This window comes from Manis pentadactyla, chromosome 12 (genome assembly GCF_030020395.1).
Source record: "Manis pentadactyla isolate mManPen7 chromosome 12, mManPen7.hap1, whole genome shotgun sequence".
Classification (NCBI taxonomy): Eukaryota; Metazoa; Chordata; class Mammalia; order Pholidota; family Manidae; genus Manis; species Manis pentadactyla.
In genome coordinates, this window is record NC_080030.1 from 20,580,396 (window position 1) to 20,599,287 (window position 18,892).

Sequence of the window (18,892 nt, forward strand, 5' to 3'; positions counted from 1 at the left end):
TCATCGAGGTGAAACCTCCAAGGTGCAGGAGTGAAGGAAGAGCTGAGGATAACTTGGGCCCTGTGACGAAGGGCACTTTTAAGGCATAGAGAACAGAAATAAGGCAGGTTATCATTTTCACGTGGCTGCGATGGTGCCATCCCCCTGTGTAGCTTGTAGGAAATCTGAGGCCGGAATTAAGAGAAAGATACAGGCTTGTGATGAAGAACTGGGAATTGGCTTCGTGGAGGTGCACATCAGCATGTCAGGAAATGATAAATCTCAGAGGAAGATATGGGGAGAAAGATAAGAGGCCCCAAGGCTGTAGCCCCCGAATATGTTTTTCCTCCAGAAGTCATCTGTGGGTGGGCGTTTCTTGGAGCTTGCCTGTGGGGTGGGCCTTCCTCTTCAGGAGGTGTACCGGGATGAGCACAGTCTGGGTCAGGCACTCTGGATTTAAACGCATTCATAGCAAAATGAGGAGGAATATTTAAATGACAGGTAGAGTCGTCATTTCCGTAACTGGTCCCATGGCTGTAGCTGGTATTGAACTACCTCCTTCCACTACCCATTCTGTATCCCTTTGCCCTGTGCAAGCACCTCGGCCAGTCCTGGTTCTCTACCTGATGGGGCAACCCAAACCTTCATCCCTGAAGGTCCCACACCAGTATGAGTCCTGCCTTAGCTGCGTTGCTGTAGTTTTCCATCGGCCTCAAGCACAGGGCATGGTGACGCCCTAAGGGGCGTCCTGTGTTGCAGACATCTCTTCTTACCTCCACTCCGTTAGAGTCAGGAGCAGTCTCCCCACACAGCACAGCAACTCCGTTCTTTGCCTGATGATTCAGAGGCACGCGGAGCCCCCAGTGGCCTAGTGGCAGTCTTGACTTTCCAGTTCAGTGGACTCACTGCTGTAATTTAAGTTCACCTTCAGCAGGGAGAGCATGCTGGCATCATTTATCATCAAGTCAGGGAGGCAGGATTCCCTAATGTAGTGTTCCTGAAATCAGCCACGTATGGATTCCTTTCCACAGAAAAAAAATAAATGCTTGAAGAAGTGGTAAGTGATGATTCAAAGCATTTTATATTAATTAAGTATATACAAACATTTCCCTAGATAAAATACCTTTGTGCTTACTGTATTTCTGTATGAAACCTAAACTCATTTACAAATAAAGTGCAAACAAAACCACAAAAGCAATAAAGTTCAAATAAGCAACAAGTGACCATAACGGATGGGTTTTGCCAGACTTGCTGCCACAGACGGGCACAGGGATGGACCGGTGGCCGTGGCCCAGGACACCTTTCATTGGTCTTCCCCACAGCGCGGCCGCCCTGTCTCTGCTGGCCTGCAGGTGAATGACTGGGAAGCCTTTGCTCCATCACTTTCACAGGCGTCAGATACGCCTCTGAGCCTGCAGCAAAGAAAGCTGTATGCTTTCTTGAACATCCTTTGTCACAAAACTTTATGGTGTTAAAGTCTCAAATTAGTACATGGTTTCATCTTAACACAAAAATATCTCATCTGTAAATTATCACTGCAAAAGGGAAGTCTTTTTAAACAGAATCAGAATGAGGACACTGACATGTATGGGACAGTAATGGATGAATGCGGTCATCTTAGTGCTAGGACATGCCAGCCTGGGTAGCTAGACATGTTAATGACCCTGCTAAAATAAGTTATTTGATGTTACTGTAGACAATGGATGCCAAAGCAATCACAAAACAAAACAGAGCACTGAAATCACATGTCAGTACTTAGTAAGTGGCCATCCAGATAATTCTGAATATACTTGTGTTCATTTTTTCTTCTTTAATGATCAAGTAAAAAACTTTCTGTGAAGAACTCATGGTCTCCTACAAATACATGTAGGGGCCCTGAAAGGTCTGAGGTCCCTCATTTGAGAAACACTAATGTATTGGGGAAAAACTATCAAACCTTGAACCCTTGGGTATAGCAACTGAATTGCTGTGAGAACTTAAGCAAGTCACTTAACCTCTCCAGGCATCAAATCCCTGATTCGTGGCTGACTTGAAGGCCAGGTTGCTGGGCTTCAGAGGCCATGCTGTCCTTCTTCAGTCAGAAGGCTTGATGTTGAGCTTCCAGAATTCTGCGTCAGGCTTATATTTCAAGCGAAGGCCTCAGAATATAGGTCCTGAAAAGAAAGTGTTACACGATGGTAGGGTCCCCGGAAGGGTCACTTCATTCTGTGAGATTGCAGAGATTACAAATCCCTCTTTTTTTCCTTACAGATTCCGATTCCCAGCACAGCCACGAGGTGATGCCTCTCCTCTATCCTCTCTTTGTCTACCTCCACCTCCACCTGGTCCAAAACAGCCCCAAGAGCACAGTGGAAAGTTTCTACAGCCGCTTCCACGGGATGTTTCTGCAGAACGCTAGCCAGAAGGATGTCATCGAGCAGCTACAGACCACTCAGACCGTCCAGGACATCCTGTCTAACTTCAAGCTTCGCGCATTCCTAGACAACAAGTATGTGGTCCGACTCCAGGAAGACAGCTACAACTACCTTGTCCGCTACCTCCAGAGCGATAACAACACTGCCCTGTGCAAAGTCCTCACCTTGCACATCCATCTTGACGTGCAGCCCGCCAAGCGGACAGATTACCAGCTCTATGCCGCCGGCGGCTCCTCACGGAGCGAGGGCAATGGCTTAGATCCCGCCGACGTGCCCGCCCCCATGCTGCAGAACGAGGCCGCCCTGGAAGTCCTGCAGGAGAGCATCAAGCGCGTCAAGGATGGCCCGCCGTCCCTCACCACCATCTGCTTCTATGCCTTCTACAACACAGAGCAGCTTCTGAACACGGCAGAAATCTCCCCAGACAGCAAGCTGCTCGCTGCTGGGTTTGACAACTCCTGCATAAAACTGTGGAGTCTGCAATCCAAGAAGTTAAAATCAGAGCCCCATCGAGTAGACGTGTCCCGCGTGCACTTGGCTTGTGACCTTCTGGAGGAGGAGGTAGGAACCCCCTTTTTTCTTCCATTCACCTGCCTTACCTGTTTGCTTAGAGTGTCCTTACAGGTTTTACAAAGAATGGACTTCATTTATTTCCCTCATCATGTAGCTAAACCCAAACTGATGCCATGTAACCTGTCGCTCATGCCTAACCTGGAAGAGGTGAGAACTATTTTCAGCAACATTAACTGAACGTTACTAATGAATAGTCAGTACTTATTACCATCTGAAAAGTAGGTAACATAGCTGAGCCTAATTAGAGACTGTCAGCTGATACTGGGACTTACAGTAAATTGTATGTGTGTGTGTGTGTGTGTGTGTGTGTGTGTGTGTGTGTGTGTGTGTGTGTGTAGTACATTTGTGCAAATATAAACAGATGTAGGACTGCTGGGTCAGAGGGTCTACATTTTAAATCATGACAAATTTTGTCATTTTCCGGACTCACCAACAGGAAATGAGCACACGGGCCCCCACCCCCACCCCCCTCACCCACCCTGGGCTTCATCAGGCATTTCCAGGCCGGTGCAGGGCCTCTGGCTTCAGGCGCCCCAGGGCGTCCCCACACCCCATTTGAAAAGTATGGAGACAGTATAGGTGGCATTTCCTCCATCACTCAATGTAATGGCCTTGTTTGGGGATGGTCATTGAAAAGGACAGGCCTTCAGAAATAGGTGGGCAAAGGGAGATAAGAAGTGCACTGCCCAGAGTTAAGTTCCCCTGAGAGTGACCCCCACCTCAGCTGGGGGCCGGAATATTGTTGTCATAGCACCACTGAAATTCAGGTAACTCAGGCTGAGATGGAAGATGATGGAAATTACTTTTATTATTATTATTATTATTAAGGTATCACTAATATACACTCTTACGAAGGTTTCACATGAAAAACACTGTGGTGACGACATTCACCCATATCATCAAGTCCCCCCCACACCCCATTGCAGTAGCTATCCATCAGTGTTGGAAGATGCCACAGAGTCCCTACTTGTCTTCTCTGTGCTACATTGTCTGATGGAAGTTAGTTTGATGCACAATTCTTTGCACAGGGCTGGAAGCTTAAGGAGTGAGGGAAAAAAAAAGGACAAGTTAATTTAACTTGCTAAGGATATCAGGAATATTGGGTACACAGATCAAGCCCTTTTCTCCCTCCTCTTGTTTTCTCAGTCACCTTCCAGATAGCATGGCCTTTGAATTTTCGTTTCTTACAACTGGGACGATATAATGAAATGAGTCGGTTTTAATGAGTAAGCAGTCTGAATTCCAATGTACAAACTTTGATTTCTAGAATTTTATACTACCCTCCAAAATATGTTCTATTACACATGTCTTTGGATCACCCATTTTCTCTTTTCCTTGGAAACAGTCCTAGCCACTTGGGAGTCCTCCTTGGACAGCTGAAGGATGCCACCCTCCCTGAATTTCAGGTTTCTGTAACTACCCCAAAATAATTACCCCTACCCACCTTACTAGCTTTTTTTAATTTTTCAATCCAAGTTGCAATCCTCCTATTCTGCTGCTGACGGGGTTTCCTGTTTGGGATTTCTACGCCCCCACCCACCCTCACCCCAGCCCGTTTTGTCACAGCATTTTGAGGAGGTTCTTTTTAGTTTCCAACCAGGATCATTTGGGTGGAAACCAGGTATAAATTCGGTTCTGGTGATTAGTTTTGGATGTCTCTTCAGTGAGAATTTGGACTTTCTTTTTCCGCTATAGAATTCACAATTAAGATCGAGACTCTTTATACAAAGGTAAAAACCCACATGCCCAGTAGAAGCCAAGCGTGTAAACACTGAAGCCACCTGGCCCATGGAGGTGACAGGAAACGAGAAAGCACCATGTAAACCAAATTAAAAAGCCAGTTTGCCATCTGTACTTTAACCTTTGTGAAGCTATCACCATTGCAACCATCGGTGGATAAAATATTTTAACAGGAGGTATTTAAAAACAGTGATCAGACAACAACATGCATGGACCTAGAGGGTATTATGTTAAGTAAAATAAGTCAGGCAAGGAAAGATGAATACCATGTAGAATCTGAAATACAAAGCAAATGGACAAAACAGAAGCAGACACATAGGATACAGGAGGCGAACTGCTGGTTACTGGCGGAAGGGGTGAAGGCAGGCAGAACAGGCGAAGGGGGTGAAGAGGTGCAGACTTCCAGGTCTAGCATAAAGAAGCTATGGGGATGTGAAGTGTAGCATCAGGACCATGGTCCGTAATATTGTAACAACTTTGTCTGGTGACAGGTGGTAGCAAGACCTGTCATGGGGATCATTTCTTGTGTATAAAAATATCAAATCGCTGCGATGTTCACCTGGATATTGTATGTCATTCATACCTCAGTGAAAATAAATAAATAATTAAAATAGAGCAGTGATCAGACCCAGCAGTTGCATTTCTAGGTATATGCCCAAGAGAATCAAAACCCTATATCCACACAAATTTGTACATAAATGTTCATAGCAGCATTATTGATAATAGCCAAAAAGCACAAACATCCATCAGCTTGATCAATAAATAAATAAAATATGGACTGTCCTGGCAGTGGAATATTATTCTACCATAAAAAAGGTTGAAGGTACCTGATATATGATACATGCTATAATGAGGATGAACCTTATAAACATTATGCTAAGTAAAAGAAGCTGGTCACAGAGCACCAACATATTACATGATTCCACTTATAGGAAATGTCCAGAATCGGCAAACCTATAGGGAAAGAAAGTAGATTAGTGGTTGCTGGGAGCTGGGGGGATGGGGAGTGACTGCTAATGGGTCCAGGGTTTCTTTTTGAGGTCATGAAGATGTTTTGTACTAGATAGTGGCGATAGTTGCACCACTCTGAATATACTAAAACCATTGAATTGTACACTTTGAAAGAGTGGATTTCATAGTACCTGAATTATATCTCAGTTTTAAAAATATATATCAAAAACAGTAACTAAAAGTTCCATGTAAGCATGAAATCCCCTCTGTTAATTAGGCCAAGGAAAGCCGGATCCGCAGCACTGCCCTCTGGCTTCCGGGAGCTCCCCCAGCCTGAGGACAGCGTAGACCAGCCTTTGAGGAGCTGCCCATTGGCACAGCAGGCGGCTCCCCTTGCCCCGGACCGGAGGTCCCTTCTCTGACCTGAGGCTCAGAGCGGAGGGTGAGGCCTTCCCCTCGGTCCTGCAGGACATGGAGAGAGAGCTGCTCCGCCTTTGCCCTTGCCGATCGGTGACTGTATCTTGAGTATTCGAGCAGCACGGCACAGCCACAGATACCAGGCCACGGATTTGCTCCTCTTCTCCCTGTGCACACGGCTGCCCTTGTCACTGCCAGCCTCCTGTCCCCTTCACCCAGCAGTACAAGGCCTATATTCAGTTCATTAGGTTTCGCCTGATTCTTCCCAATCTAGTAATCTTTAGTTCTGAAAAGTAAACAAGTCAGTGTTGCCAGTAATACTCAGTTCTGTCATTTGTATATAAATGTCATTTAGATCTGTGCCGGCCAATAGGATTATACTGTGTGAGCCATATAGGTAATTTAAATTTTTCTAGTAGCCACATTAACAAAGTAAAGAGAAATGGTTAAAATTAATTTTCATAGTGTATTTTACCCAGCCTAATATGGCCAAGACGTTATGTCAGTGTGAGCAGTATGAAAAGATTGTTGATGAAATCCGTCACCTTCTCCTTTTGAAATCCGGTGTGTATCTCACACTTACAGTGCACGTGCCTTCACGCTGGCCAGGCTGCTGCCATCTCACGGAGAGCAGCACCTTGCTGGCTGTCCAGCCTGAGCCCAGCCATATGTAATTTCTGTGAGTTCCACTGGCAGCAGCTGGAGAATGGCCCATGGCCAAATTTCAGACCCCAAAAGGTATCCCTGATCTAGGAAAGACCAGCGTGTGAGCTGGGGCCCTTGGTGTCCATGTCCCTGCGCAGGAGCAGACATGGATACCCAGCCTGGGATTGTTATGTCCCCCTTGGTCTAGAGCAGGGATCAGCACGCCACAGGCAGGGCATTAGACAATATTTGAAAATCTGTTCATTGTTTTTTTGTTGTTCTTCAATTTCTAATTTATGCATGCTTTATAATGTACATTATATAGTTTACTATTATGCAAATATGCTTTACAAAGTTCCTGCTTAGGCTGCATGCCCAGTCACTGTACAGTGTTTGGTCAGTTGTGGGGAGTTTGGGGGGTGTTATTCCATTGGCATGACAGGGAGGAAAGAGTCTGTGGGCTGGGTCTCAGCCCGTCAGCCCGCTGCTTGTTTGGGGTTCCTTGCAGAGCTGGATTGAGCCACGGAAGAAAACGTGGCTGGGTTATTTTAAGCTGTGGTCCTGGCAGAGAGCTGATAGTGATGGCCAGGAGGAATGTTCTGATTTCCCCATTTCTGGGTCCCTAGAGTCAACCCAGCACTTCTCCCTCAGGCTCAGGACAATTAGCAAAAGGCCCGGAACGTGCCAGCTCAACAGCCCATCCATCTCTGAGCACACACACCCGTTCAGGTCCCCTCTCAGGAGGCGAAGACCCACATCCGTAACTTCCGGCTCCAAACCAAGCCCACTTCAGCCTCCCAGACGGTTAACATGCCCTTTAACTTCCAAAGGATCTTTGTAGAATTTATCCAGGGTCGTTTTTTGCTCCCACCGTTCTTGCATAATAAACATTCTGGTTGTAGCACAGTGAGTCGTTCTTAAAATGTCAGTGTTGTCACCTCTTTGGAAAGGAAAATGACTAATATTCTTGGTAACTCAGTAGAACCTCCAGCTCCCAAATGCTTGTGTGGTTTTAATGCTGAATGTCTGAAATAGCCATGTTGAATATTCATGCTTATTTTCTCTTGACTTTTCCCTCAAATACTACATGCACTTCGGAGGTGTTCATTTCATTTTGAATGTAATGGTTTTCAGAAACGAGTGAAAAGGATGCCCTCCTCCTGTGTAAGAGCCTTTAAAGACTTTTCTACACCAACAAAGCCAGTTGATTCCAGAATCTTCATCCTGCTCCTCATTTTTCTAATGTTTAATTGAAATCCATTTTGATTTATGAATTCCAGGATTGAAACAGCTTAGTTTTGAGAAGCTTGTCTGATCGAATGCAGGGGGAATGGATCTTGAGCACAGGGTGCTTGTGAGAAGAGAGTGAGGGAGGGGACGCTTCCAGCACTGTGAGCGGCTGTCTTCTTGTCTGTCCCTGCACACAGGCATTTTTTTTTTCCCAAGAATCACACGCATCACTTGGCTTGGTTCAAAACAAGTCTGAGCCCACGCCTTGTTTCGTTACTTTGGGAGAATGAGACCCTCCGGAAAATCACGGGTTTCAAACTTCATCTGTGTCTCTTTTGGGCTGCCCGCAGTTTGTGCCCGCTCACGGGTGTGGGCGTGAGTTACTGATGGCTGTGCCTCTGTGGCTTAGTATTAATTCTGATATGCTCAGGGTGTATTTTGGCTAAACTCCTACAGTGTTTCTGTATTGATCTTGAAGCGAGGCCACACGGCTGCCTTCATCATTGCCCCCAGTCGTGGAAATAAATAATTAACGTGCCAGGCTCTTTCCTAATGGACTGGCAACTGGGAGCAGGATAGTTTAGACAGCAGCTAAAACCGACAGATGAAGACATGCCCCTAGGGTAGAAGTCTCTAAGGACTTTACAGAAATTCCAAAGTAAATTTTTTCAAATGACATATATCATTTGAAACTTTTGACAAAATATCATTTGATTAACAATGACGGGCAGAGGCCGCCTTTCGTCAGCATTCGTCTCTGTTTCACTTCACCTGAAGGGAAGGCCCCCGGTCAGCACTCGGTGAGAACAGCCTTTGCATTTCTGCCTTTCAATCTGACACCATCTTAGCCACAAGGTAAACTCAGAGAAAGCAGCTTGTAGGCCGCACATGTTTTCCTCGGTCGTCCAGTGATGAATTCTTCTCCCAGGGTCACCCACGGGCGGACCATAGTCATCCATGGGTCGATGCCACTTTCCCAAACATTCCCCTCAAAATAAGAGTCTTTTTTTTTTATTCGGGACGTTTTTGTTTCCCATGGCAGACCACTAAGCATCTGTTTCTGTGTGTCCCCTCTGCCGTCCCCCACCCTCGTGTGCAGGACGACGAGGCTGACGCCGCAGGCACGGAGATGGAGACCCTGCGGGGCCACTGCGGGCCTGTGTACGGCACCAGGTTCCTCGCCGGCGGCTCAGGGCTGCTGTCTTGCTCAGAAGATGTGTCCATCAGGTACTGGGACCTCGGGACTCTCACCAACACTGTGCTGTACCAGGGACATGCCTACCCCGTGTGGGACCTGGACATCAGCCCCTACAGCCTGTACTTCGCCAGCGGGTCCCATGACCGCACCGCGAGGCTGTGGTCATTCGATCGGACATACCCGCTGAGAGTATACGCGGGACACCTGGCCGACGTGGACTGTGTCAAATTCCACCCTAATTCAAACTACTTAGCTACAGGCTCGACGGACAAGACCGTCCGGCTCTGGAGTGCTCAGCAGGGGGACTCCGTGCGGCTATTCACGGGCCACCGAGGCCCTGTGCTTTCTCTTGCCTTTTCTCCCAATGGTAAGTACTTGGCATCTGCTGGCGAGGACCAGCGGTTGAAGCTATGGGACCTGGCCTCTGGGACCCTTTATAAAGAGCTGAGAGGCCATACAGACAACATCACCAGCCTCACCTTCAGTCCGGACAGTAGTCTGATCGCCTCCGCATCCATGGACAACTCCGTGCGGGTCTGGGATATCAGGAACACGTACTGCAGCACACCTGCTGATGGCTCCTCCGGGGAGCTGGTGGGTGTGTACACCGGGCAGATGAGCAACGTCCTGAGCGTGCAGTTCATGGCCTGCAACCTTCTCCTAGTGACTGGAATCACACAAGAAAATCAGGAACACTGATTTTTATCTTCGGTGCAACAGACCTGGGCAATAGTGGAAAGCCTCCAGGTCACAAGTCTTAGGACGAATTGAGATTGAATCACTGGCTGTGAAAGACTCCCATGCCTCCCCCTGCCCCGTGCAGACATCCTGAGTGCATGACGCCTCTCCACTCGGCCCCCAAAGTCCAAGGATTGGGGACGAGGAAAGGCAGTGGTAAGTGGACGTGAGGTCAGCTTGCAAGTTCCTACAGAGACCCTGCTGCACCCTCCTGCAAGCGCCTTCAGCTCAGGCCTCTGCCCCATCTCCCTGTGGGTAAAACCGAGGTGCAGCTCCTCTGCTCCGAGGATGCCTGCGGACGGCCTGGCCAGGAGCGGGACCCCGCGTTGCAGGTGGGACGGAGTCTTTGGTGTAGGAATGCAGGGTGGGAACTAGGAAAGGGGGCAGGGGTCATCCTGGCAGAAAGTCTCTCCTTTTCCATCATCACAAAGAACCAGGATTTTTTATTACTGTTATTGTAAGTTTAATAATAATTATTATTATTATTGAGAAGAGGAAACCTAGCCCTGGCAGGGGGGCCTCCTCTGCTCTCATCTTTCAGGTCTTACTCCTGGCACTGGCTGTGATATGTGGGGTTTTGAGGTTCAGGGAATTCAGAGAATTTGATAGCACGGTGTATTGGGAGAGAGGGGAAATTTCTGGGTGACAGAGTGATCGCTCCAGCCGACGTGTTCTGGAAGTGGGTGGGGGGTCGGGTCGAGAAGCCTTGGGTTCTTGCAGTGATGGGGGGTGAGACAGGTCTTTTCCATGGCTGCACTTTTAGCAGCTCTCTCCCCTGAAATGACAGGTTGTGATAAAGACACGAAAAGAATTTGAAGTGATAAAGTCAAAAGATAGAAAATGTTGGATTTCCAGATGATGATTTATTCAGAGGTGTGGCTTTTTCCACGTCTTTTCCTCCTGAGACTACCCACTCCCACCTCCTGCGTTGAAAGAGCAGCTCAGTGAACACTTGGTGAAATCGTAGGTACACACGCACGCTCGCACATAAAACTGATGCTTTGAGGATGAAGCAAGTTCTGATTTGTGGGAAAAGGATGAAATATTTCTGTTTTCTGAAAAGAGTTATTTTGTATTTTGTTTTCTATTAAAATGCATTTAGTTAAAAAAAAAAAAAGTGTTGGCATCTCATTTACACTGAGGCCAGGCGGGCTGTATGGTCTGTCTGCAGTGACGTACAGCTCACCCCTCTTGAGGGTAAGAGCCAATTATGTAGGCCGCCTGAGTCCCAGTGGAGGTGCATTTTAATATGTTCCTGTGTTCTCTTTGGCTTACTTTGAATGATGATTCCTCTTGACATTCACATGGATTATTGATGACATTTAATCCTGTGTATACACCCAAGATTGCTAACAGGAGACAACACATATTTTACCATCTACAGGTATTTGCTAAGATCCTACTTTGGGTTTTCTGAAGACCCCATTATAAAATATCTACATGGCATAAGGACTGTGTTATTTAATTAACTCCAACTATTTATTTGTCAAACAATTTCAGATAAAGGACTCATTCAGAGATTTAAATGATGTCAGCATTTTTTAAATGTACTTCCAAACATAATTTTCTGGCGAGGACACCAAGAACTATTGGGATACTAAATAGGAAGATTCTAGAATCCTATGCCCAAAAAAAAAAGTTTTTTTACTTGAGCCTAAGATGCTTATTAATAGGAAATGTTTTTTATCATAAAAATGTACATATTTGAAGCTTTGAAAGAAGGATCCTCTGGCAACTTAGTCAGACAGCATCACCTGCCACATGTGCTGCAGGTAAAGCCTAGAATTCAAATGTGTTCTTATCTATAATAAGTGAACTCTTACATTAGACTGTGTGGTATATTACTAGAAACATTAAAGTCTCTAAATTGGGCTGACCTCGATTTGGGGAGCTTTTATGTTTGTTTTTTAATGCAGAATTTCTTTGATTAAACATAAAAATGTGTTATTAGGTTGGTCAGTCTTCATAGTACCAATCATGTATATACTTTGTGATTTCAGCTCTAGCTCTTAATGATCTGTATATTTGGCCTTTTTTTTTCCTTTTGTGAACTGACTTTCAACATGGGGTAATTCAGCTTTATGGAGTACGCCTCACAATTTCCCCAAAATCTTAAAAATACTATAAAGGATGTGTGTGTGTTTTCGCCCACAAGGGTCCATAAGAGCATGGTTACATGCTTCAGATGGCTCTCTTGCATTGATTTACTTTATCTTCAGAGCAATCCTGGGAGTTGGACAGACCTGGTGGCTGTACTATTTTGTAAATGAAATACCCAAAGCCCAGGAAAGCTACATTATCTATACCCACCAGGGAAAGCCACATGCCTTGGATGTGCATATACAGAATCTAGATTCAGCAGTCTTGAGTTCTAGCTGGAGGGTATTAGAAAAAAAAAAGTTAAACCCTCCAAAAAGGAAATATGAATATCGATAAGCTATTTAACAAGCATACATGCAGTGCTCACTATCTGCGAGAAACCACCCCAAGATCCTATTGAAAATAGTTCATTTTATCTCCATTAACAACCTTATTTTTATCCCCGTTTTACAATAAGGATTCTTGAGACACTGATGGATTAAGTCACTCAGCAAAGGGTCCCACAGTAAGTTGTCAGAGCCAGAATCCAAATCCAGGCTGTCTGGTTCCAGAGTCCGTGGTCTGGTCCATGCTGTTGTCTCCCTTCACTTCCACAGGACCAGGCAGAGAGTGACCTGTGGTCCATACAGCGGCCTTTGACCTCGGAACCAGGGGGCACCAACCTCCCACACAGCTGAAAATCCATGTGTATGACTTGACTCCCGATAGCCTACTGTTGACCATGAGCCTTACCAATAACATAAAGAGTCAGTCAGCGCATTTGTATGTTACATGTGTCATCTACTGTATTCTTACAATAAAGTAAACTAGGGGAAAGAAAATGAATTTTCAAAGTGTCAAAAATCTCAAAAAAAAAAAAGTTCCAATATATTTATTGGAAAAAATCTGCTTATAAGTGGACTCACGCAGTTCAAACCTGTGTTGTTCAAGGGTCAACTAAATGTTCCTGCAAACAAATAAGCCACAGGCAGGGTCAGGAACTGGTGATCGGGACACACTTAAACAGTATATGGCTAAGAAACTTCAGAATATTCTGAACCACGGTGATAAATCTCTGCAGTATGTTAAGGTGGGGGAAAAAACAACTGACAGGCTTAAAAAATCTGACTGTAATTTTAGTTTAGCAGTGGACTGGCCAAAAGAGAAAATGAGGTTATGGGAAAGTAATTGAATAGAGATGAAATGGGAAACAATTTAAAGTTTTATATTTAAGATACGGCTTCAAAGGCTATCTAGGATTACTAGCTTTTCATTTGCTTTATTCTCAAGCAAATTCTTTCTTTATTTGCTTTATTCATGTATTTAAAATGTCTTGGTTGTATAAAAAAATCTATTGAATATGTAGGCTTCTAATTTTGCTATGGATTAAAAGATGAGTCTCTACTTCAACGTGTGTTTCAGTTGCATGTTTTAGAAAAGTGTCTATTATATCTATGCCCTTCCCACACCAAAGATTCCTATCATTGACACCTATGTAGCAGCAAGAAAATGACTCTGAAACTACTCTGTCGTAAATGGAAAACCTTCATTATGGAATTTAAGGAATTCTAATATTCCTTGTCAGTTTGACTCACGAAAGGACAACTTAGATACCCCTGATTGAAGTTCGTAAAAGAAATATTTTTACATCAAATGTGTGAGTGTCTATTAGCAGACATTGTGTTGGTGGAAATACAGTGGTAAGCAAAATTAATACAGTCCCTGGCTTAAGTGTGTAGTTTAGGGAAGGAGGCAGATATTAATAATATCATAAATAAATACATAATTTCAAACTTTAGTAAGTGCTATTGAGGATGCAGTGGAAGAATTTTCCAGGAATCTAATTTAGATTAAGCATTCAAGGAAAGCTTCCCTGAAGAATAATTAAGCAGAGGCATGAAGCGTCAGGCAGGAGTCAGCCGCGCAGAGTTCAGAACGGTGGTCCAGACCCTCAGATGGGAAAGAACCAGGTCCAAAGACACCCCGTGGAGCTCAGCAGTGCGAGCAAGAGCCAAAGAGGTGGCGTGAGCCCCGGTAACGGGCAGAGCTGCGGGCACTGCCAGGAGCTTGGCTTCTTGTCCCAGGTGGGACGGAAGCCCCTGAAGAGTGGGGAACGGTGCAGTCCGATTCCCACCTCAGCGTCACTGGCAGCCAGATGAGACACAGCATTTATGGCTGGAATTCTACTTCAACATGAGGGTAACAAGCAACACTTCCTGAACTCAGTCTCTGCCGAGCCCTGCAGGGCACAGCAGAATGAGGGGGAGTCAGCTGACGTGGCGAGCTGCCCCACGGAGAGGCCTCTGGGGCAGGGAACCAAGAGGAGCCTCAGACCAACAGCCCCCGAAGCCGAGTCCAGCCTGCACCTGCAGGAGTGAGCTTGGGTGCAGATCCCACCCCACTGAGCCTTGGGTCAGACTGCAGCCCCAGGAGGCCCCTTGCCTGTAGCCTCCTGATCCCCCTTGAGACAGGCATCCAGTGAAGTCTGGATGTGAGATTCCCAACCCACGGAAACCGAGAATAAAGGTTCTAAGCCTCTGGTTTGGAGTAACTTCTCATGTAGCAATAGATAACTAGCCCGTCCATCCCACTCCCAAGTCCACTCTTTCAACTGCTACACTGTAAAAAGTGAAATAATTACTGATTTTAAGAAATCACTGGCAGCTATAAGGGACATAGATTGAGAGCTTCAGAGTGAGAGCGAGGTCAGCTAAAAGGTCACTGCAGCCACCCAGGGGGACGTGATGGCAACAGGGACTGCAGGGGTGCAGTGGAAATGAGACGTGGACAAGTCCAGGGAGTATTTTAGAGGGGATTTGACTGGCCTAATGAAAACCCTGGAGGAACAGGAGGTTTGGGGGAAATGACCAAGAGTTGTGCTTTGGACCTGTTAAGGTTGAGGTGCATATGAGTGAAGGCATCAGAATGACCTCGGGGTCGACAGGCCCGGAGTTCAGGAGGGAGGCCTGGGCTGGACATGTTAATTTGAAAACTATTCATCAAGAGTGCCTTCTGCTCTAGGGACAGAAGTCTGTCTCCAAGTAGTTTTAAAAGTAAGGAATGGTACTGGCTCACGTAACAGAAAGTCTAGAGGCCCTGTGGGTTTCACATGCCACTCGCTAAGGGCCCGCCTCCATTCTGTAGGTCTGCTCTGCCCTGTCTGTGGGTGGCGCTATCACAGGCTAGCTCAGCCACAAAGGCCAGGGCCCCCCTCATTCATGCCTAGTGGGGGTGTGAGCTTACTTTCCATTCCTCACTCGTAAGAGCAGGGGAAAAACTTCTAGAAGTCCCTCAAAGCTCTCAATTTGTAGTATGCCTGCTCACTGAACCAGCCCAGGCGAGGGCAAGAGACGCTGGGAAGTAGGTGGAATTTGAAGCCTTGCAGACAGATGTGACTACCAGGGAGAAGCACGTAACAGTGAGAGGAGATGAGCACTTAAGACTGTGCTTCCAAGTTCTGTAACACATGCAGGTCAGAAAGGAAGAGACACCAGCAAAGGAGGTAAAACAGGAAAGTGCTTCTGAACAGGAGTGGTCAGCTGCGCCGGTGCTACTGAGAATTCAAACAAGGATTGGAAAGCGTCCGTTAGATTAGCGGGCAGGTGGCTCACAACCTTAGCCCTGGCAGTTGTAATGACTAATGGAAACGTAAAAAGCACTGAAATGGATCAAAAGTGGAAAGTTATAGAAATACAAATACAGACACTTCATTTGTGACTGGTGACACAGAACAACGGAGGCGTGACGTGTTTTACCGCAGTGCTTAAAACAAGCTATCCACAGGGAAGCAATGAAATCGGACCATGACCTCATTCATCACAGAAATCAATTCCAGGTAAATGAAAGACCTAAATGCAGCCATATAGAGCGTTTAAAAGAATGTCCTCATGACCTTGGGGTAGGAAGACATTTTTAAAGAAGCAAAAAGCCCTAACCAAAAAGGCAAAATATTGATTAAATTCAAAAAAATCCATTCATCAGACCCTCAATGAGATATCACCTCACACCAGTCAGAATGGCTAATGTCAAGACAAGAAATAAGTGTTCGTGAGGATGTGGAGAAAAGGGAACTCTTGCACACTGCTGATGAGATTGTAAATGGGTGCAGCCACTATGAAAAGCAGTATGGGGGTTTCTCAGCAATTCAGCCCTGGGAATTGATGCAAAGAAAACAAAATCACTAATTTGAAAATACATATGCCCTCCTATGTTTATTGCAGCATTATTTACAATAGCTAAGGCTCAGAAGCACCATGAATGTCCATTAAAAGATGAATGGGTAAAGAAGAAAGAAAAAAAAGTATACATATACAACAGACTATTATTCAGCCATAAAAAAGAAATGAAATCTTGCCATTTGCAACAACATGGATGGAGCTAGAGGGTATTGTGCTCAGTGAAGTAAGCTGGACAGAGAAACACAAATGCACGATTTCACTTACATGTGGAATCTCAAACAAACAAAACAAAACTGAAATAGACTCATAAACACTAAGAACAGACTGATAGTTTCCATAGGGGAGGGAGGCTGAGGGAAATAGGGTGGAGGGAGAAGAAAATAAGAATATTAAAAAAAAACTAACAGGCGTGAATGTGAGAAGACGCTGTGATGCATGAGCAGCACACGCTAGTGTCTAGAGCAGTGCTGGGGGGCGGAATCGCAGTCATGGGGGGTGTCCCCACCCCCGCCCATCCTGCCTCCAGAGTGCCCTGCGGGGAGGGGAAACTGCGGCTAGGGAGCATTTGAAATAGGGATCATAGAACTGAGGAACTGAGGGTTTATCAATTTAAATTTAAATATAAATAACCATGTGAGACTAGGGGCTAACATAGTAGACTGCAGAATTCTAAAGTATATGAAGGACTCCCACAAATCAGCAAGAAAAAAGCGTGTAGTCCAGGTGGAGTTGAGGGGAGGAAGCAACAGTCTTACAGGGAAGCATTTCATAAAAGAAATCCAAATGGCCAATAAGCGAATTAAAAATTACTCAACCTTGTATTACTCATGGAAGTAATTTAAAGCAAGGAGAGAAAACGAACAGCCATCAGACTATCAACATTGTCCGGGCCTAGGAATGCCAAGCTTTGGGGCACTGGCTCCTAGGCTGGTAGGAATGTACCTTTGGAACCTGTGTGCCCAGAGGCATGGCATCATACATCCAAGATGAAGAAAGGCGGGCTCTGTCGTTACCAGCAACCCCACCCCCACCCTCCCCAACCCCCAGCTAGAAAGGGGTGTTCACACCTACCAGCGTACAGATGCAAAAACATCTGTGGCAACACTGACCATTACTTCCCAAAGCTGGAAACGCGCTAAAAGGCCATGAGTAGAAAGGAGAAATACATTATTAAAGAGTCATATACTGACAAGCTGTGTAACAAGACAGATCAAGCTACAAGCAACCACGCGAAGGTCCTTACGGTGTGGAATGAAGAGAATGAAAGACAAGGTATTCCAGAATGATTCCGTTTACACAGAGTCCAAACCAGACAAAACTCACTGTCTGTATCTTTAGAGTGTATACAGAGATGGCAGGGACGCTTCAAGCCTTGACTTCAGCAGTGTTTGCCCTGGGTTGCACGTGAGAACTGCTCCTTATGCGGTGCAAAGTTTTGCCTCATTAGAGTGACAGCAAATCTAACAGAAAAGTTGATGAGGTGGAGAGCCAAGCTAGGAGTGCAGACAGCTCTTCAGCTCACAGTAAAAAGTACACTTTACACTGTGACCTAGTATATGTATACACACATACATATAGGGCTTTATTGAACCTAAGGATCCATTGATTGTCAGAGGCACTGTGCTTTTATGCACCATTTTTTAACTCATCTAAAGATGAACAGTTCTTAATTACAACTTAGAAGTTTTATGTTTATTGAAAGTACTTTTATACTTCGTAGTTTTCATGATGTAAGTGAAATATATTGGTATTGGTGTTCCTAAAACTTCTTCACCTAAGTCCAGCTTTCTGAACCAGCCATCATACCTAAGTTTCCCTCTGCCCAATATGTGTCTGACAGAGCATCTTCAAAGTGCGCTGCCGTTGCCTCCAGAATTTTCTCCCGAAATCCTCACTGACACCCACTCTGCAAGAGCTGATGTTGGCACCTTCATCTTAGGTGAGAAGACAACCAGCCTTCTTCTTCCTTCCTTACCTTGTCCTTAGATACTCAGCAGACCGGAACAAGTGGTGTGCAGGGGTGCAGTCCTGGCACCTGGACTAGCCCATCCTTCACACGTCACAGCGAGCACTTGGCTGAGAGCAGTTGTTAAGTACCATCCAACAGCAGGTCCTGTCCTCTCCCAATTCCAGAGGTGTTCAAATTTTTAAAATAAAATGATGTCTTAGACCCAACACAGTGGAGTGCATAAGAAAACATTTCCGTATGCAGTCTACTGTGTTGAATCAATGAGGAGGCCACTAAGGAGGCCGTTCCCTGCAGAGTGGACAGCGCTGCTCTGGACCCCTCTGATTGCTCTGGCCTGGGGGTGGAGGGAGGGCTGGTGTCCATAGAGAGGAGAGGTGGGAGGTGGGGGTGCTGGGGTCAGACGTCCTGGGGTCGTCCCTTCCTCAGTGCTTACAGGCAGCAGGCAGGAAACTGAAGGGAGCAGGAGGAGGGAGGTGAAAAATAAAAGAAAGAGCGAATGAACCAGTATGATTGATTTCGGTTCACTCGGATTAATACTTCTGCATTAGATTTGTTCACAACACTCACCTTGGACAAGAGATACGCTGACTAGAGCCAGCTGCTTGGCCTCTCTGCGCATGATATCGTTGTCTCAAAACCTGAAGGGAGTAAAACTTAGAGAGTTCAGCTAACACTGGCCATTTTGCTTAGTGCCATCCCAGGAATGCTGACCCCTTCAGCCGGAACTTGATTATCCCACAGCCCAGGGGCTTTGCTCCCCATCTGGTTTCCGGGAGAAGCA

At 45.8% G+C, this 18,892-nt stretch overlaps 1 protein-coding gene across 4 annotated transcripts in view; it reads left to right on the forward strand.

Annotated features, from left to right (window-relative positions):
* The window catches only part of TAF5L (TATA-box binding protein associated factor 5 like), a 32,629-nt gene extending 14,288 nt beyond the window's left edge, over window positions 1–18,341 (forward strand). For 2 of the 4 annotated variants that reach the window (XM_036904635.2, XM_057490224.1), the window contains exons 4-5: window positions 2,230–2,954; window positions 9,049–13,368. In XM_036904635.2, the coding sequence (XP_036760530.2) occupies window positions 2,230–2,954; window positions 9,049–9,846 (1,523 nt within the window). In that variant the 3' untranslated portion in view covers window positions 9,847–13,368. Of the gene's footprint in view, window positions 1–2,229; window positions 2,955–9,048; window positions 13,369–18,128 lie in introns of those variants that run through there. The other 2 variants (XR_008993132.1, XM_036904672.2) reach the window with 2 other exon arrangements.
* Window positions 18,342–18,892: the final 551 nt, after the last annotated feature.